At 34.5% G+C, this 19,910-nt stretch overlaps 1 protein-coding gene and 1 long non-coding RNA gene across 2 annotated transcripts in view; one reads left to right on the top strand and one right to left on the bottom strand.

The window, feature by feature from the left end:
- The window catches only part of LOC115218840 (gamma-aminobutyric acid receptor-associated protein-like 2), a 32,930-nt gene extending 14,055 nt beyond the window's left edge, over nucleotides 1-18,875 (top strand). Inside the window, exons 2-4 of the mRNA XM_029788789.2 lie at nucleotides 11,974-12,029; nucleotides 13,946-14,118; nucleotides 15,667-18,875. Of these exons, the coding sequence (XP_029644649.1) occupies nucleotides 11,974-12,029; nucleotides 13,946-14,118; nucleotides 15,667-15,787 (350 nt within the window). The 3' untranslated portion in view covers nucleotides 15,788-18,875. The remainder of the gene's footprint in view (nucleotides 1-11,973; nucleotides 12,030-13,945; nucleotides 14,119-15,666) is intronic.
- On the bottom strand, nucleotides 1,595-6,518 carry LOC118763185. Its single transcript, XR_004998942.1, has 2 exons — nucleotides 6,487-6,518; nucleotides 1,595-2,447 (listed from the first exon to the last, which is right to left on the bottom strand). It is a non-coding gene; the product is annotated as an uncharacterized LOC118763185 (long non-coding RNA).
- Nucleotides 18,876-19,910: the final 1,035 nt, after the last annotated feature.

Below are 19,910 nucleotides of genomic sequence, written 5' to 3'. Positions count from 1 at the left end.
CTTTGTATTGTTATTGTTGGAGAAGGGAGAATGTTTTGATCTTCATATTTCTAGTCAAGAAAGGGGTATTGTGAAGGTTTGGTATTATTAATAGTATAAAAGCTATGTAACAGCAGTTTCCAAGGAATTCACCTAATTAATAATACATGCAGTTTACATGTACCTTACACTTGGATTGTCACACTTTACACATTGATGATTCTTAAACCTTTCAGTGAACTTTCACAATGACTGTTTTCAATTCCAATTTTTTATGGAACAACTCAGCCTGTTCCATTATCATGCTCTCTGACAAGTCTACTTTATTATTCTGGTATTCTCAATATCATTCAATCAACAGTTTTTTGAAATTTAGTAATTTTACTAGCTTTCATAGTTTTTGCTAATTAAGGCACTAAATTGAGAGTCATTTGAATATCTAGCAGCATTTCTTCTGACTCTTTGCTTTGTGTTCAAATCCTGCAGAGGTTAACTTTATAACTGTGGGGATCAATAAATTACCAGCCAAGTACTAGTGTCAGTTTCTTCTTTCTTTCTCTCACCCTCTCTCTCTGGAAGAAAGCAGCTGTGGTCAGACCTTGAGGTGGTGGTGGGGTTTCACCAGGTTTAAAATGCTTGAGACCCACCATGTCATAACAATGCCCCTTACAACTCCAACAGGAATTGAGTGGCAGAGTGGGGGCAAGCAAGATTTTCTAATACTCATTTATTTCTTAAAACCAGTTTTTGCAAAGAATAGCAATATTTTTTTCTCTGTTGCTAATAAATCTGTATCATGTCTCAGACTTTTCTCACTGAAACACTATAGTATAGCTCTCTCACCATTTCTAGTTTTCCCCTCATTCATTTGGACTTGCATTTACACTTTACATCACTACTAACATGTTGCACTGTAACTAGGGATAAATGTAAGCAGTGTAGAATAGAAAATTTTCTCAAGTTATTAGCATTGCAGCAGCTACTGATATCTAGATGATTGCAAATGACAATGCTACTTGTGGCTAACCAGTGAACTAAGTTGGCTGACTTTCAGGAAATTCGAGTGTGTACTGATAATAATCTTCAGACTGAAAGTGAGACCAGGATGTCAGTTGCTGGAAAATTGATGGTGTGTTTTAATGGGTAAACATTTGTCCTTTAAGTTGTAACTTATTTTACTAAGCCCTTGCATAATTGGTGATTATTTTGAAAATTTAAACATGAAGGCAGTATATTCTTGATAAAATATAGTTATAGAATTATCTTGGGAGGGTCTTTATGCCAGCAAAAACATATGCACTGGTTCTACCTTCTTTTATAAGTTAATTGGTTAACCAATCAACTAACTGATTGCTTAATAATTCAGTCAATCAATCAGCTAGGTTCCTCAAATCTTTTCATTGCTATTTGTAGCCTCATCAATGACGTTTCCCCCTATTGGTTTACTTTGAAAATAGGCTTGAGGCAGACCTACAGAGGACGTCATTGAAGAGGTTGCGAATGACAACAAAAGGATTTGACAAACCTGGCTAATTGATTAATTAACTAAACAATTAATCAAGCAGCCAGTTGGTTAAATGGTTAATTGACTTATGATAATAAAAGAAGTGAAATGGAACCAGTACATGTGTTTATTGGCTAATGACCCTCCCAAGACGCAACAAAATATGTTTCAACACATGAGTTCACAGCAAGAATCTTGCGTGTCTAATACAAAAATGAGTCATAGAAGTGTTATGTCAAAATAAAGATAAATATTGAAGTGGAATATATATTTTGTTTTGATGTAATTCATTGTTGAGTCAAGCATTTGTTTTGGTGATGTTTGTTTTCAAATTGTGGCTTTGTAATGGTAGTGCAAACTTTTGGGGGTGGTTTAAGAGATAGTGGAGCAGTGTTAGTGCTTCTCATTATTTTTGGAAGGATAGTAGATCAAGGACAGATAACAATGTTTTGCATCAACTGTTGTGTACGTGTGTGTGTGTGTGGTGTGTGTGTGTGTGTGTGTCATTAGCAAAAATAGGCATATTTTAGTTGTCTTTGTAATCAGCCTAATTAATGTCACTGATAACTGTTGGAACTTCTTTTTCTTGTACTTTGATCTCAGACTTATCTGCAGTTAGTGAGACAGGTATAAATGATTTACAACCTAAACTGATGTTAATGCCAGATAGATTGCTAATTCCTTGATAATGCTATAGTAACCAGAGTTTATTCCTACTTAACTGATGTAGGCAATATTAAGTGGTGAAGTGGTATATATATAGTAAAACATTGAATTAATCCTTTTAGTACTAATCTAAGAATCCCCATACTTCACTTTGGTAGGTTAGATTTAATCCATTGCTTACTTCAATAGCACCATCTAATCCTTGGATACCTTCAGTGGCGTTCACGTCTTTCTAAGTATTCAGACTGGGTTTCTGGTTTGAGGAAAACTTTTCTCCCTTCCATCAGTGCTGGAGGCCCTGAAAAATAAACAAAAACAAAAGTAACAAAGGCTCATAGGTTCTTCTCTCTTTGACTAAATGATTGAAAAATAAAATTAATGATTTAAAATTTCAACCAAAATCTGGCTTCAATAAAACTAACAAACTTAAAATTTTTTTTTGTCTTTGGTCAATAAGTTTTATTTCCTATTTGCTTCTATCTAGAAATCAAAGGAAATTACTACTATTCCCTTCAGACCTTGCTTCTGTGTCCTGGACATCAATGTTTTGAAACTGACCTATTTTCCATTACATTTTGGACAGATTCAGTTGCTGATGTAGAAATATCATTACAGCAAATATTCTACTCAATACCACAGATTTGCTTATCAGTTGCTTGACCTTAACAGCTTGAGCATGTCCCTCAGAGGCTGATAATATGGGCATTTCTGATCATGAGCAACACCAGTTGTCAAGTAGTAGTGGCACACACACACACACGACTGGGTTCTTTCAGTTTCCATCTACCAAATCCACTTACAAGGCTTTGGTCGGCCCGAGGCTACAGAAGTGGGATGGACCTGGAACCTTGTGGTTGAGAAGAAAAAACTTTCCAGTTGTTAATGATCTTGCTATGCACTGAATTAGAGGTGTTAGTGTGTCCATTGTTGCTGGACTGTATTAGTGGATGGTTAAGAGAAAACTTTGTGTAGTAATTTCAGAACACTGAGCAATCATTTGAAGATGATTTATTGTGCTACATTAATATGAAAAGATGTTCATGCATTACAATTAATATATAGAAGCAGTATGATGGAAATAACATATTACGAGATACAAGGAAAATGTCTGAAATTTAACACTTGGGCTGGTTTTAACATAATGAGTCAATATACTTGTGCCATGTCATGTTGCCTTTGATATCTTCAATTGAATATGAATATATTAGTTCATATTAGAGCATCTCAACCCAAGACACTCTAAAACTGCCAAAAGTTGAGAATGTCATATTGATTCAGAAGTCTCCACACTCTGCTGAGGGGGGCAAATAGTCTACTTTATTTATAGGCTGTGTTTCAGGAAAGGTCTAGATGAGCTATCATGTGAACAACAGCTGCTGATTGGACAGTAATTGGGTAGCACATATGATCAAACTGTATTCTTTTGTTTTATTTGGCTGTAGCCATGCTGGACTTGAAATTTGTATGTGTTAACATGAGTTCTAATCCAATGTTATAGTGTCAATAAAACACTGAACAAAATACCTTGTGGTATTTAGTTACATCCCTTTGCTTTTTGTTCAAATCCTGCTGGTGGTTACTTTTGCTTTTCATCCTTCTGAGTTTGATAGTAGATATCAATTCAGTTGTTTCCCCCATCCACTAATTTGTGGTCTTGCTGCTATGTCTGATATTGTTAATATTATTGGACAATAAGGTGGTGAGCTGGCAGAAACATTAGCATGCCGCGCAAAATGCTTTGTGGTATTTCGTCTGCCGTTATGGTCGAATTTGCCTTTCATCCTTTCGGGGTCGATAAATTAAGTACCAGTTACACACTGGGGTCGATGTAATCGACTTAATACCTTTGTCTGTCCTTGTTTGTCCCCTCTATGTTTAGCCCCTTGTGGGTAATAAAGAAATAGGTATTTCGTCTGTCTTTATGTTTTGAGTTCAAATTCCACCGAGGTCAATTTTTGCCTTTCATCCTTTCCAGGTTGATAAATTTAGTACCAGTTGCATACTGGAGTCGATCTGATCGACTGGGCTCCCTCCCCTAAAACTTCAGGCCTTGTGCCTAGAGTAGAAAAGAAAATTATAGGACAAGGCAGGGCAGCAAGCTGGCAGAATCATTAGCATGTTGGGCAAAATGCTTAGTGGCATTTTGCCTGTCTTCACATTCTGAGTTCAAACTCTGCTGAGGTTGACTGCCTTTCATCTTTTCAATGCTGATAAAATAAGTACCAGCCGAGTATTAGAGTCCATATAACTTACTCCCCTTGACCCAAACTTGCTGGCCCTGTGCCAAAATTTGAAACCAATATTATAGGACAGTATAATGCTAGGCTAAATGTGTTCTGATATTTATTTTTATCTACAATTTGTGTTTAGTTCCTGCCAGGATTGAATTTACCTTTCAGCTTTCAGGTATTAAAAAAAGTGTATAGGGATCAATTCAATTATTAGATTTTTTTCCTCTAAAATGTGTGCCTATATGTCAAACTTTGAAAAGTCTAAGTTATATACCAGTTGTTTTCAAGTGTATGGGGATTCAATAGTTCCACATTGCTCATGTAGGGTTAGAAAATTAAATGGTATGAGGAAAGGTGGCTAAAATTACCATGGCAGGTCCAACTATTTATGCTAATTTTATATAGGTTGCATCTATATGAAAGAGATTGCTAAATTGTTTAACCCTTTAGCATTCAGATTATTTTGTCAAATGTAATGCTTATTTATTTACATTGTTTTAAATTAATCATACTTTATCATTGAAATATCAATGACATTGATGTGAGAGGCTAGATCTGGTCAGTTTGAGCATAAAACAAGTAGAATATTTGGGCTGGATATGGCCAGTTTAAATTCTAAAAGGTTAACACTTTGCCTACCAAGTCCATTTTGCCCCCATATTAAGAATATAGTGCAGGGAGTGAATTTTATGTTCAAAGTTTTAAATTCTGGCCAGTGCAAAGATATCAACCCCATAGTTTTAGCACTTGTTAAATTAATGAGAGATGAACAAGTTTGTAATCTGTTTAAGGAGGATTACATTGAAACAATTTCTGATAGTTGGCCATTTTTCAGATGATTGGTAAGAAGAGTTTGAACTGACTGCTGTAAACATTTTCTTGTCAAAATGTACTATTACTTACAGCCTGTTCTCTATTTTGCTTAAGTTGCAGTTTTGTAGAGTAAGCTGTTAAGAGGTGAGAAATGTTAAGTATACTATAATAAACTTTTTTTTTTTAATGTCATTGAGTACTACTTAAGTTTAGTTTTTCACTTCAGATTATGCAATTTTTGCCAAAGTGACCATGCCATTTTTTCATCATAATTATGAAGCATAATGACTGATGTTAAAGTGGTTTCTGAAATATTGGTTACTATTGTGTTGTATTCTTGAGTAAAACACATAATTCTGTTTGTTCCAGTTTGCCTAAGATTTCAGGAGTTGTGTCAATTTGCTGTACTTGAGAAGACGTGCCAAGCTAAATAAAATTGTGGTCTGTACATACAGGCATATCCTTTGCAGATGCTGGTGCCACGTAAAATGCATTTGTGCTGGTGCTGCATATATATGCACCCATGCCGGTGGCATGTAAAAAAGAACCCAGTGTACTCTGTAAAGTGGTTGGCATTAGGAAGGGCAACCAGCAATAGAAACCTTGCCAAAAACAGACAGTTGGAGCCTGGACAGCTCCCTTGCTAACCAAACCTTCCAACCCATGCCAGCATAGAAAATGGACGTTAAATGATGATGATGATCCTGATTTTAACCCTTTAGTGGCCCAAATATTCTATCTGTTTTATATTCAAACCAACCAGGTACTTTATAATGTTATTCTAAAAATAAACAATCACATCATTGAAATCTTGAAGCTATGAGATAATGCATAATAATTTCAAAACAATGTAATTAAATAAAAATTACATTTGACAGAATAATCTGAATGCTAAAGGGTTAATGTAAATAATGATATTAAACATCATTAACCCTCAGTTTTAGATGGTAAAAGCAACTAAGTCCTTTGATGGAATGCAAACCAAATATTTATTGCTTCTCATTTTACCATATTCTCATACATCATTCCATCAGTAAGTCTTTTGCACTTTTATTACAAATTGGTGTTTAGAAAATCGAATATTATTATTGGACATAAAATAGTTCCCTTCTTTTTAATTTGATTATTTTGCTTTAGATGGGATACCCAGTTGATTGAACAAACAACTCAACTATTCTTTCCATGCAAACCTTAAGTAGATGTAAAACAGTTTTTAAAAAAAATGCTATTAAACCATATTGATTTAGCCTAAGTGGAGAACAAACCAATGAAGAAAGCTATGTGATTGCTTACCCTGCTAGAAATAACAGTTAAATATCTCCTAAATCAACTTTGCCTCTTCAAAAGAAAAAAAAAAAACATTTGAGAATGTTATCCAGTGTATCCCTTACAAAAAAAAAAAAGGTCACAACTAGAAAACTTTTGATCATAGGTTTGCTTGATCAGGGTTGACATGGAGTGAACAACACCAATACCATGTTTCAGTCAACAGAAGAATAAATATACAAGGTTTGATCAAAAAGTATCACGATTGTTGCTGTGGTAATGAAGCTTAAGTGTGCAAAGTGAAGCCGCTTGGCACAGATTGATCTTGAACTCTGTTGTGCATGTGTAGTAAGTTATAATGTTCTCCTTGCCTTCTATTGTTTTTAGCTGTGCTTGGAATTAAAGTGTAGAGTGTGGTTGTCTCAAAAAGATCAGGTTTCAGTTGCACAGGATCTCCTTGATTGTGTTGAGGAAGATGAAAACGGTCATAACAGATGATGAATCATAGGTCTATGGCTACAATCCTAAAACCAAAGCTTAGTCTTTGTTGTGGAAGACCCCAATAAGATTTCAAGACATCAAAGAAATCCAAGAGAATGCAATGAGGCAGCTGCTTCCTCCCCCCCCCCAGCTTCAGGAATGCTTCCATCGATTCAAGCGATACTGTATAAAGTGTGTGGCTTCAGAAGGGGACTATTTCAAAGGAGATTAAATGCTGAATTGATATGTTATTATCTTTTTATTGCACCAGTCCCAATACTTTTTGATCAGACTTTGTATATTAAAATATTTGATAATGATGTTAATATGTGGGAGTAATGACTTTTTTAAGATCACAAATTAAGGGTAATTCACTGAATTGAGCTCAAAGGAGAAAATGCAAAGCTCACTTAGGTAGGATTTGGACCCATTATAAACAAGAATTAAATACTGTTAATCATTTAGTTCAGCAGTCTCATTTAAGCATTCCAAATAGTAATACTAATGCTGATGCTGCTACTACTACTGCTGATAATTGACATATCTATATTTAGTAAATGATTTATAAAGTTTGTCCTTGCAACCTAATGCATTCATATTATGTAAGCATGGATTGTCAACACAAAGAAGTCTATTGTGGTTGCTGAATGAACTCAGTACTGTAATTGGTCAGTCCAAAAAGCCAAGTGATTTTAGGACTGTCAACATTAACATAAATAAATATCATTCAAAGAGACTGTTAGACAATCATTATTTTTGATTTTTGCACTAGTGTTGGACATTATGTATTAAAAATGAATGTCTGATGTCAAGTGTGTCAATAATGGGTTAACTGGAAACACTAGCTGAGCAGTGTAATCAGGCAATTTTTCATATCTAATATATAGTTCTAGAGCACTTTCTAAGCAAATATTTGAAGCATGTAGTGTTTTAAAGGAGGACTGTAACCTATATTTTTTTTTAAGATCTTACCTTAATAGTATAACTCTAGAATATCCTTATCAGTTTAATATCAATGTTTCCATTTGTGCAGGACAGCATATCATCTTCCTCTTGTTCATATAACATCTTGTTTTGTAGTCTCAATATCCTGATATTTGATTTTACCTTATTAACTTTTCTTTTATCTCTTTCTTAGTCATGTCAGAACTTGTTCATTTCTCTCAGTAGGTGTCTATTCTCATCACATGACCTACTGCCTTGCCATCAGTACACAGTGTATATAGTTCCTACCTATTCCTTTCATACTGAGGAAATCATACTGAGGAAATCCACTTCCTAAAGTTTCCATTTACTAGTTAATATTTTAGCTTTTGGCTCCATATGGTTCCAGGTTTAGTCCCACAGTGCAGCACCTTAGGCAAGTATCTCATAGCCTTGGGCCGACTCAAGCCTTGTGAGTGGATTTGGTAGATGGAAACTGGGAGAAATCCACCATGTGTGTGTATGTATGTATGTATGTATGTGTGTGTGTCTGTGTGTCCACCCCAACTGCTTTACAACTGGTGTTGGTGTGTTTGCATGCCCATAACTTAGCAGTTTGGCAAAAGAGACCGATATAATAAATACTAGGCTTAAAAAGTAAATCCTAGGTCAATTTGTTCAAGTAAAAGTGCACCTTATGAAAGTTCCAAAGGACTGCACTTGACTTTTATTATAAGTACAAGAGAATTAGGGACAAAATCATGAATACTTATCTGTACCCTAAATTCCTTTCAGAATTTCTCTAATCTTTATTTTGCTCACAGGCACTGGTTGTACATGATTTGGATAGTTCTCACATGCTATTCAAATACTTCTAGTTGTTTTTCTCACCAGGCAGTAGTATGGTTATTGTCAAGGATTTTTCTTGCTTAGCAAATGCAAAGTAGTTTGTTCTTAGCTGAGCATTTCTGACTCACAAGAAATATAGAATGTTCTGCATTCTTGTTATGATTTGATTGTTTTCATGATTTGACTTGTGACGTTTTCTAATTGTCCCTTTTCAGTGCCCCTTTGCCTTGTATAGTAGTTTTTGGCGATACTGCTATGCCATTCATTGGAGATAATCCCTTCTCACACCATCTGGTTAACTAAGAAACATCAATGTATCCAACACTAGTGCATCCAATGTAAGAACTGAGCCAGTGAGAGTGGGGTGGGGGTGGAAGGTTTGAGTGATTGAACTATTATTGTTAGATGAGATGTCTTGTGTCTTAGATTTTTGTATTTTGACGGCAATACTTGCAACAACACTATTACCAAGTAGTATCAGCTTTTCAGGAAAACCCTTCTCTTGGACATCACTAGTGGCATGGATAGGGGAGACTTGCATGGTTAGGTAACTACTAGTCTTCCACTAGATATATTTGTTGAAGCCCATGTTTATGGGTACAGAAACATGGTTTACCCTGATAGATAAATGCCCTTGATTAATGATTCCTGGTACTCCAGTATTTCAGCAAATATGATGTAATTAGAACTTTACTTGGCATCAAGACCAGTTACCTTAACAACTCAGCTTGAACTAACTACTATAGCTGATCAGCTTATTGGTGTAATTGAGGTAAACTTTACTGTCTCACTCCTATTCTTTATTCAAAATCCCCAATATGTTTGTATGTACATATGCACTCATACACACTGACAAGTGTGTTTAAGAGTCTTCCTTATTAGGATTTTGAAACCTGAAGGTGATTACAGTGATCTTATTGTAGTGCTGAGCTACCAAAAATGAAAAAAAAAAAAATTATGGTATTTAGTCTCATCCTGTCCTACTTTAACCTTTTAGCATTTAAACCTGCCATATTTGGCCAAAATATTCCATTTTATATTCAAATTAGCCAGATCTGGTTCCTCACACCTATTCTACATTGTAATTTTAAAAATAAACAATTTGACAAAGTAATCTGAATGCTAAAGGGTTAAACTCAAAATCAAGTAGGGTTTGAGCTAAATAAGACAAAAGTGAGTTACTTTATTTAGTCTTAGATCACATTTAGAAATGCGATAAATAGAATTCATTTGCCCTTTGTTTCTCCTCTCTTAAAAATTATATTCATTTAAAAAATCTAGGCTAATTTTCTTGAATTATTTTGCTTTTAAATCTAACTGGATTTAGTTGATTCTTGTCATTCAGTTAGCATTTTAATTGGATCTGTTTCATATTTGTTAGAGCATATTTGATAAAGCAGCAGGAACCATATAACTTGAAGTGAAAACTGTTGCATTTCTGTTGTATTATGGCCCCAAAACTTAGAACTTATAAAAAAAAATTTTTGTAGTTACTTCTTAGAAGATATTGTTTTATTGGTATACAGGTATATATACAAAGTGTACTTGCACATAATCACCCCATCACACACACATTTTTCATTTTCATAGCAGTAATTAATTCTACTACTCTTACACTCTTGTAATTGAGCTTCAACCACAGAACTAGTTACAGTTATTAAGTGATATAATTTTGGAAAATGAATTACTAGGCTCATTCTAGTGCACATTCATATGCACAATTATGGGAGGTATGCTTGCTCTTAGCAATTTCACAAAATTTTTTTCAGCTTTAACCTTTCTTAAGTGGGAATGACGGAGACAGCCAATTAGTGTTGGCTGAACTAATGTCTAGTATTTACACACATTGTGCAAGAACATTTTCAGTGATTTTCTTGACTCATTCTTTCAGTTCACCAAGTACTCATTCTGTACCGGGGAGATAAATTGATAAATTGTTACTCTTGTAATCTCTTTAGGTGATGGTTGAAGTGTTAATAAAGAAGTGGAATGATAAAATTGGATAAGGATAACGCAGATTACTTGTGCGTCAATTGTAGATTTCAGATTTGTAGAACACTATGTTCCATAGGTCTCTTGAATTTTCTTGTTAAACAGTGGAACAAGTATCAGATTTTCTGAGGAAAGGTCTGTGAAATTAACCTGGCAACCGACTCAAACTAAGTTTATTGCTTCATTGTAACTGGATAAACTTTTATTTATATAAGATATATGTCCTATAACCCTTAGCAACTTGTAGAGTCAGTATCAAATGTGTTTTAGCATTTTAAGACCAAGTTAGTATAGCAGTACACATCACATCTTTTTTCTGCCATTCTACACTATTCATATATTCCCATGCATACACATATCTCATACACTGTGTATGTATTGCCATGATAGTTCGCTAGCCACTACTCATTCTTTATTTTCTCTCCTTGTTTCTTTCTGTATTCCTTTCTGTGGAAGAGCGTACGCTCGAAACATTAAAGACTTGTTCACTTCCCGAACATTATACTAATACATCTGTTTGTTGTCTACACCACCTGTCTTCGTCTTTTGTTTTTTTGTGAATTCTCCCCCTATTTTATATATATATATATATCATCATCATCATCATTGTTTTAACATTCACTTTTCCATGCTTGTATGGCTCAGATAGTTTATTCAGGTAGATTTTCTAGAGCCAAGTTATCTTCCTTTTACCAACTGTCACCTATATCTAAGCAAGGTAATATTTCCCCATGACACTGCTGGTATGACTGTGACTCTCATTTACAACTGCCATGTTATGTCAAGAGGGGAGACACACACACACGAGTACTGGATTTGCAACAGCTAAAGTGCTGTGATCATCACACTGCTGACATAAATTTGAAGTCCTGTATGTGAGTCTCTATAACTGTATTATTCAGTGTGTGTGTATGCATGTGTGTGTGTGTGTGTGGGGGCTTCTTTCAGTTTCTGTCTACTAAATCTGCTCACAAGATTTTGGTTGGCCTATGACTATAGTAGAAGACACTTACCCAAAGTGCCATGCAGTGAGACTGAACCCTGCAAACTTCTCAACCACACAGTCACGCCTGCACCTATCACAACCACATCTGCAACCATATATCTCAGTTTTAAGATAGGAGGTACACTGAGCCCATATATGTTGTAAGAGGGCAACTAAAAGTGTTAGTAAAGAAACAGCATTCACCTGTAGAACACTAAGATGACAGCATAAAAGAATGAATGTAAAATATACCATAAAGCTGTAAACTATTTCATTTTTTATAGCGGAGCGTCAAGCAGAATCTTCAAGAATTAAAAGGAAATATCCAGAACGGTTACCAGTAAGTTATTTATTTATCTTTTCTCTTGTGTTAATTTAAGAAAGGACATAAGATACTTAAACCAATGTAGGAGTGTCAGTAAATATGTCTACAATAGTCTTATGACAGCTGTCTGATTTTGTCAGCTTTAGTGGTAGTCATTGTAGAAAGTGGTAGGGGTGGAATCTGTAATTGTTATTCTCACATATCCTTTCATCTTGACTAGTTTTTGGTATTGTTTTTATTATTTTTGTTGACACTATCTGATATTGAAGTCTGTGTGTATTTTGATGCTTTTATGTTAAGCTATATATAAAAACAATTTAATGTTAAACTGAGGAATGATTCAATATTTAGTGAAGTACATGTTTATTAAACTTTTACAAGAGAGATGACAGCGACTGAAATTTTGGCCTGCTAGCCATAGTCAGACTGTACTTTGTTTCCTTTTGATTTTACATAATCTTTTCTAAGGACACACATCAAATCAGAACCCGTGTTAACTTTAGTTGTAATTGGTACTGTAATGTATCAAGAGCGTGTGAGATTTATAAATGATCTGTGTGACAACTGATCAAATCTCAGACACTAAACTTGTTTGAGTTAAGACATTTGTACTATTTTTATTGCTGTGGAATTCTCATATCAACTCTGATCAAGCAGACTTTGATAGGTGTCAAAATAACCATTACTGATAAATCTGTTTCACTTGTGCCACTCTCTAGCTAAATGCAATACTGTACACTCACTCTCTCTCCAGTTTTTCTGTACATCTGTGTTGTTTTTTACCCCTCTGCCATCAACTCTCGTAGAGCAAACTTATGATCAAAAACATTCCAGCTACAATCATCCTTTTGCGTATCAGTTGTTACATTATCCAACATATCCTTCCTTTGTTATTTTTTAAAACAATATGCTGTACATTAAGGGAAGTTTGGCTGCTATTTCTAGTAGACTTAGAGTATGTTGGTCCTCAGCATTTTTCATTGGTTTTCATTCCAGTGCAATGCTTACTTTCTTGTGGGCCTCCATTTTGGATTTTTAAAAAATTAATTACTCAGGAATGGTAAACTGAGAGACCATTTGCAGCAGTGGTTCTCAACCATTTTTTTATCTATGAACCCCTTTGATTCCTGTTTTACTCTACTGGACCCTCATACCCATTCAATGTTTTAAAAAAATAATCCTATTATGTTTTTATGATTAAATATTAGGAATTCCGTAAAAAATTGTTCAAGTATTTTGTCTATTGAAGAAATACAGCCAATTTATTGCAGATAAATTTTAACAGTAAAATCTTACATGGACCTTAGTTGAGAACCATTGATTTACAAGTTCCATGGAGAATGTTGTTGAAAGCTTCAATTTGTTGATGACTGTGGCATTTAATTTAAATAAAATGGTTTTTAGTCTTTTTGACATCATGACACACTGAAGATCAAAATAAATAAAATAAAATGTTACTGCTGCTTTTCACGTGGAAAGTTTAGAAGCCAACTCCTGAAGTTAAAAGTATATATACTCTTGTACTCTCTCTCTTGTACTTGTTTCAGTCATTTGACTGCGGCCATGCTGGAGCACCGCCTTTAATCGAGCAACTCGACCCCGAGACTTATTCTTTCGTAAGCCCAGTACTTATTCTATCGGTCTCTTTTGCCGAACCGCTAAGTAAATATGTTGCTTTTTTTTTTTTAATTATACTATATAGAATTATACTATATTTATTAACTATACAAAAGTACAAATAACCTGTTTTTTAAGACACGAAAGCATTATTAATTTTCTAGACTTTAAATTATATTTTTAAATAATCATTGGTACCCCTTGCAGTACTTCAGTGCACCAACATGGTACACTGAGAAACACTGGATTAAGACATTAAAATTTTCTTTTCTGTTCTTTAAAAAAAAATGTTCTTATCTCTGTTCTTTTCCTAGATTATTGTCGAAAAATTGCCTCGCTCACATATCCAGGCACTGGAGAAAAAGAAGTTTCTGGTACCCAGTGACCTTACTGTTGCTCAATTCATGTGGATGCTCCGCAAAAAGATCCAGTTGCCCTCTGAAAAGGCAATTTTCTTATTTGTGGGTAGAATGCTTCCTCAGTCTAGGTGAGATGTTTTAATTATTTATTGTGTTCACCTTTCCTTCCTTTTTTCACATTTGAATTGTTTCTGTTAAAAATTGAGATGGTATGGTTTAAGACATTGGAATAGTTGCTTATTTTAAGTCTAATGTTTAAATCAAATGCAAGTGATTCATTGTGTTTTATTAACTAACATTTTATGCTACATTACTTTGGTTCACTTAGCTGTTAGGACTAGATACCACATTATCTGGCAATTAGTCAACAGACTGATTATTAGTTGATATATGATCACAAATGTTCAAGAAATTGGCTCTTTTTCTAACATGTATACATGGGCGAGGGTTTGTTTTCTCTTTAGTCATGTTAACATTACATTTTATACTCCTACTCTTGTATCGTTTCTATGTGAGAGTATGAATTAGAGGAATAAATTGATCTTTGATCAATTGCTCAACTGTGTTTAGTTTTGTCCCTTTTGATGTTCTGAGTTCAGGCCCTCAGGAGTCAATTTTGCCTTGTACAGTTGACTAGATTATTTTCTGTTAAATAAAATCTTGCATCCTGTCTAAAGAACTTCTGCATGAATGCTAAACCTACTTGATAAAGCAGCTACATTTTCCTTAGATTTCATTCCACTATCTAGAATACTTTTTGATCAAAAGGTCACATATTAATGGTTGACCTAGTGCTAAGTGGATAGAATCAACATGATTTACATTTGACCTGTTCTTGGAGACTCAGCAGTTATCCTTATTTGATGTAGTAACTTCTATAGATGATGTAAGTTCTTAGCAAGCTAAGAATGTTGTATGGTTTGGTTCTTGGAATATATAAAATATTTTCTTCCTTTGACAAAGCTTTTGTGCCTAGTCAAAAGGGGCTAATATTTTATTTAGTAATTTTCACCTGCTGCAGAATGAGATATTAAAAGAACCAATTCAAATACATTTGCCTTGTATATACATGTGTGTGTGTGTGTGTGTGTGTGTAATAAGGGTAGAAAATTTAGAAAAATTTTCATACTTGTGGCTAGCATGTGTAATAAAGTCAATAGACAACATATTTTCATGAATAATAGTGTACAAACAATTTACATATTTATTCACAAAAGAGGTGACCTTTAACAGGACACCTTACATGCTAGAAAGGGCAGTTAAAGCCCAAACCATGAATAAGAGCAATTTCAAAGGGAATGAAAATAAAAAAAATATTTTTGTAGTTACCCTCAAACTCGAGTTTGCCATCTGTACTTTTTCAGTGAGGGCACTAAAATTAATGTATATTTATGCTGCAAATAGCACCGAAAATACACGTGCTACATACTTACAAATTAGAATTTTCAAATCTACTGCACAAGCACAGTTACATTTGGCAGCAATTAATAATTAAAAAAAAAACTATTTTACCCTCGTTCTGATCTCCATGTTTGTCTCACTTCAAACCCCCTCATTATAAACTGTCACCCTGAAGTTGTTTTTGAAGTTGTAGCAATTGAAACCATGATGATGTTGATTACTGTTGCTTTATTGCTTTCCTCTCACTGAAAAGACATTTTATTTTTCTCTTCCAGTGCTAACATGGGCCAAGTATATCAAGAACATAAAGATGAAGATGGCTTCTTGTATGTTGCATACAGTGGGGAAAACACATTTGGCTTATCAAACTATATCTTGCCACTTTCTCTCGTATAGTACATATTATTGTCTGGGGGACAAGCCATACATTGCTCTAGAACATGGATGTTATTCACATTTGTAGACTGTGCAAGCATGTACAACAAATCCGATTCTGAATTGCCTTCTTTGTTGCTTAGTTGGCACAATAATCCATGCCTGAAAGTTTGCATGGAACAGTATGAAGGGAATGAACTTTTTTTCAACAAAAAGCTTATGAATAATGATTATTGAGTATTTCCTTTTAAAACATATGCACAAATACTCTATCTACAGACATATGTGCATACATATATACATCTTTTTTTTAAAAATCTGATTTAATGCTGGCCAGTATCTGGCTTAGTTTGATAAAATGCAGAGAAGCTTTTTATCATAGAGTGTATGACTTCTTGAATTTTTTTTTTGTGACTGATCATTATTCAGCTCAATCAAATTAAGAGGGCAGTGAAAGGGGGTGGGGCTTAAAAAGATTACATTTTCAAATGTGTATGTGTGTGTGCTTGTTTTATATGAGATAAAAACAATGATTTTTGCAAAAGTAAAAAAAAGTAAAAAAAAAAATGAATGTGTGGATCTGGGAGTGTTTGTCATATGAAATACTTCCATAAATAGAGTAAGTATCTATGATTTTTAGTTAGCAACAAGTTTGAGTAAGCTATTGTGCAGAAGAAAGCTTTGGGTATGAGGTGATTGTTGTCTATTAATGACCTGAAGTGTGGAATAAAGCAAAATATCATTAACTATCATAGTGCTTACTTTGTTACACCGAAGTATTGCTTGTGAATCTGTTTTTGCATTGACAAAATGTTTAATTTCTACAAATGAAAACTTTTCCAACTGCTGATGCTCCATCTTTCCATTATTCATCTTGTTATTGCTTTAAAAACATTTATTTTTTACTGTAATTACTGTACTATACACACACACACACACACACACATTCATACACATACTATATAACATATATAATCATTCTATTCCTTGATGTGATGAAATATTGCTTGGCTGTGAAATTTACAATGATTGGGGGAAAAAAACCTTGGGGTTACTGTAGTGTAAACAAATTTAGTTGCAGAAATAAGTAATAATTATTTTGATGATAATCATATTAATTGCAATAATTTTTAACTTCTTTGAAATTTGAAAGGGAAACCTCTTTTGATATGTTAAACTGCAAGATACAAAAAATGACTAGGATAATAGAAAACTAGCCTGTTTCTTACATTCATTCTTTCACAATCATGGAAGAAATAATATAGATGTCTTGATGGAACACTAATGTATTCATCGAAACACAACTTGCACTTCATAGGTTGAATTTGGATAAAAATATTTGCAAAAATTGTTTATTAATATTGGCAGAAATGATTGAACCTCAGACTGAATGCCTTAGTTTTGTTTTCTCCACTCCCATTTTAAGCTTAAAATATCACTGGTCTCTTACAGCATTCATCCCTCCAAGATTGATAAAATAATATACCAGGTGTTTACTTGGTAAATTCAATTGACTATGCACCGCTTTTAAAATGTGACAAGTCCTTATGAATTAGATAATTGTTAAAATATTGTGCCTATGTCAGAAAATATTAATTTCACTGGTGCCTCTAACTCACTAATGAATTATTAACAAAATCTTAAATATAGAAGTTTTTAGCTTTTTGAATATATTTTCTTTGGCATATGAAGTAATTATGAAGAATGAGATTTATTAGACTGGTATGTTTTGGACTATGTCCAGTGATGCTCAATGCAGTTTGATCATCCATTCATTTTTATCATAATTTGCTCAAACCTTCATGAAAAAAAAATTGATGGTAGAGGTGATTGAATGAAATCTAGCAATATGTATCCCTTCAGCCATGATAGTTTGTCCAGATCTTAAGGTATTAGGAGGTTTGATGTTGAAGTGTACTGATAGGAGGAAAAAATGGCACTTGGCAGGGATAGTCTTATCAGTGTCTTAACCTTATAAATGGAACAAGTAAAAAGCTGCTGTACATGCTCAGGATTAGAAAGGTGTACTATGAAAGCTTTGAGCAGAAAAGCTGCAACTCTTCAGGTTCTGTTACAAAGGATGAAAAGTGGAAAAGAGCTGTTGCTCTATCTTTTGTTGAGAGAGCAGAGGATGCTTCATTAAAATTATCAGCAATTTAATTTATGCAAAAAGGAATTGCTAAATTGCCAATTCTAAAACTGCTACATCAACTAATTGTTCAGTGTCCTGATTCCTGATATGCTTCAATAGTATACATTCTTTACAATAAAATAACTTTTAGAATAACTATTTAATAGTTGCAAGAGCCTGAGGTGTTGAGGACAGCTCAAGAACAGGATATAAAATTGTGGGAGTTTTCCATCAAATAAGAGTGGTGAACCAGAGATAAAGAATATGTCTGCAACATAGGAGGGAAAACTGAATTCCACTTGAACTTCACAGGTGTGGAGTTCTTTCCTGGCTATCCAGCTTTGTTCCACTGCTGCATACTGAGAGCAGGCCCACTAGCAAAAAATATTTACTTGTGGTCACAACCTCAGTCTTTACTCTCATCTTGTAGACCTTGGAAACATCAATGTGGGTATGCACTGTCAGCAGTGCATACATCTCAGACTGACCTAGCTTCTATGCCTGTCATGTGTATCTCAAATTGGTAATGTCTTCTAGTAGCTCTTCCTGATCAAGGATTTCTGAATGTTGTTGCATGAGATAAAGGTCATGGATGGATCTGTCCAAGTTCAAGCAGTTCTTCATTTTCCTGATTACCTTTCTGCCAACAAGGGCCAAACTCATTGCTAGTACTGGCGAAAATCATAAACTTTGTGTTTCAGAGAAATGAACCAGAAATGAATTACTTCTCTTGTTCACATCCTTCCTTAGCAGTGTTGCGACTCCTCAGGTCACAGAGCTTGTCATTCCCCTGTTCTTTTGCCAGTTATAGTAGACATTGGTAATCCAAATGGGATGTATATATGTAAGACCTGTAGAACAGACCATCTAAATCAGGTAACTTGTCCCTTACACAACCACTTATCACTAGATGCATCTCGGCTACTGTTATCAGCTTTTTGCAACATTTGCACCATCTTCCAAAGCTGTGGGAAGCTGTTAAATTATGCACTAATGTCTACTACCATCTCCAGTCCATCACTCACTTTGAACAGTTGCTCAAAGAATCGCACACATCTGTTTGAAATTAATACACGCCTGTCCTAGTCTGCCAAAGACTGAAATGTGACTTTTGTGTTTCTTGTTGAAAAATTAGACACTGCTGGCAGAGAGAATGGCTCTTGATTTTCTTTATTACTTCTAATTTGTTTTGTAGCTTCTACTTTAATCTAGTTCTTTCTTTTGCTACTTCATTGCTAAATGTTATTAACTCTAATGAAGTGCTCTGCCACCAATTGTTGATGATTACTCTATTGACAAATGCCTGAGTTACTTAGCTGGTGGCTGTAGGTTTTGTTTGCTGGAAACAGTGTTCAGCTATGAGTAAATGGATATCTGTTTTATCTAGGTCAACTATGCGGATCACGCATTTATGTTCTGTGTAGTTGATTAGTTGAAATTGTGGTAACATTACGCTGTTTTGACATTACACACTATATAGGTACTCTGACAGTATCACCTTCATTGCTGCTAACATCCAATAGCACTGACTTACTGTCTGGTTTCTAAGAAGATTGTATCTTGAAATTCAAGTCTATCTGAAATGCTGCCATTCCATCAACCAATTCTAGCTAACCATAAGATGGGTGCATCTTGTCAGAGAGGGGTGCAAGTGCATCAGTCCTGGAAATTCTGATCTTGCCGATGGCTATCACATCTACGTCTAGTGACCTTACTTCCGGGCTGTCTCCAGGCCACCTACATTTATACATTACGAGTATGGCTATGTTAGAGAAAAGAATGTAAGAAAGAAAATCTAGGGATGTATAATCTGGTTTTATGAAAAAAGGGATTCTTGGAAGACTTCTGAAAATTTTATCTTTGAAGTTTTGTAAAAAAAAATCTCAATGTCATGAGAATTTATCTTTTATAAACTTGTAGGTATGACACCTTCACCCATTGTCTGTATTTGAAGGTTTTGGGGATAAATTCCTCAAAACCATTTTGTTTGTTTTTATTTTTGTGTTGTGATAG

Source organism: Octopus sinensis, linkage group LG1, assembly GCF_006345805.1.
Source record: "Octopus sinensis linkage group LG1, ASM634580v1, whole genome shotgun sequence".
Classification (NCBI taxonomy): Eukaryota; Metazoa; Mollusca; class Cephalopoda; order Octopoda; family Octopodidae; genus Octopus; species Octopus sinensis.
Note: the sequence above shows the minus strand (reverse complement) of the source record. Positions and strands in the feature narration are given on the sequence as shown.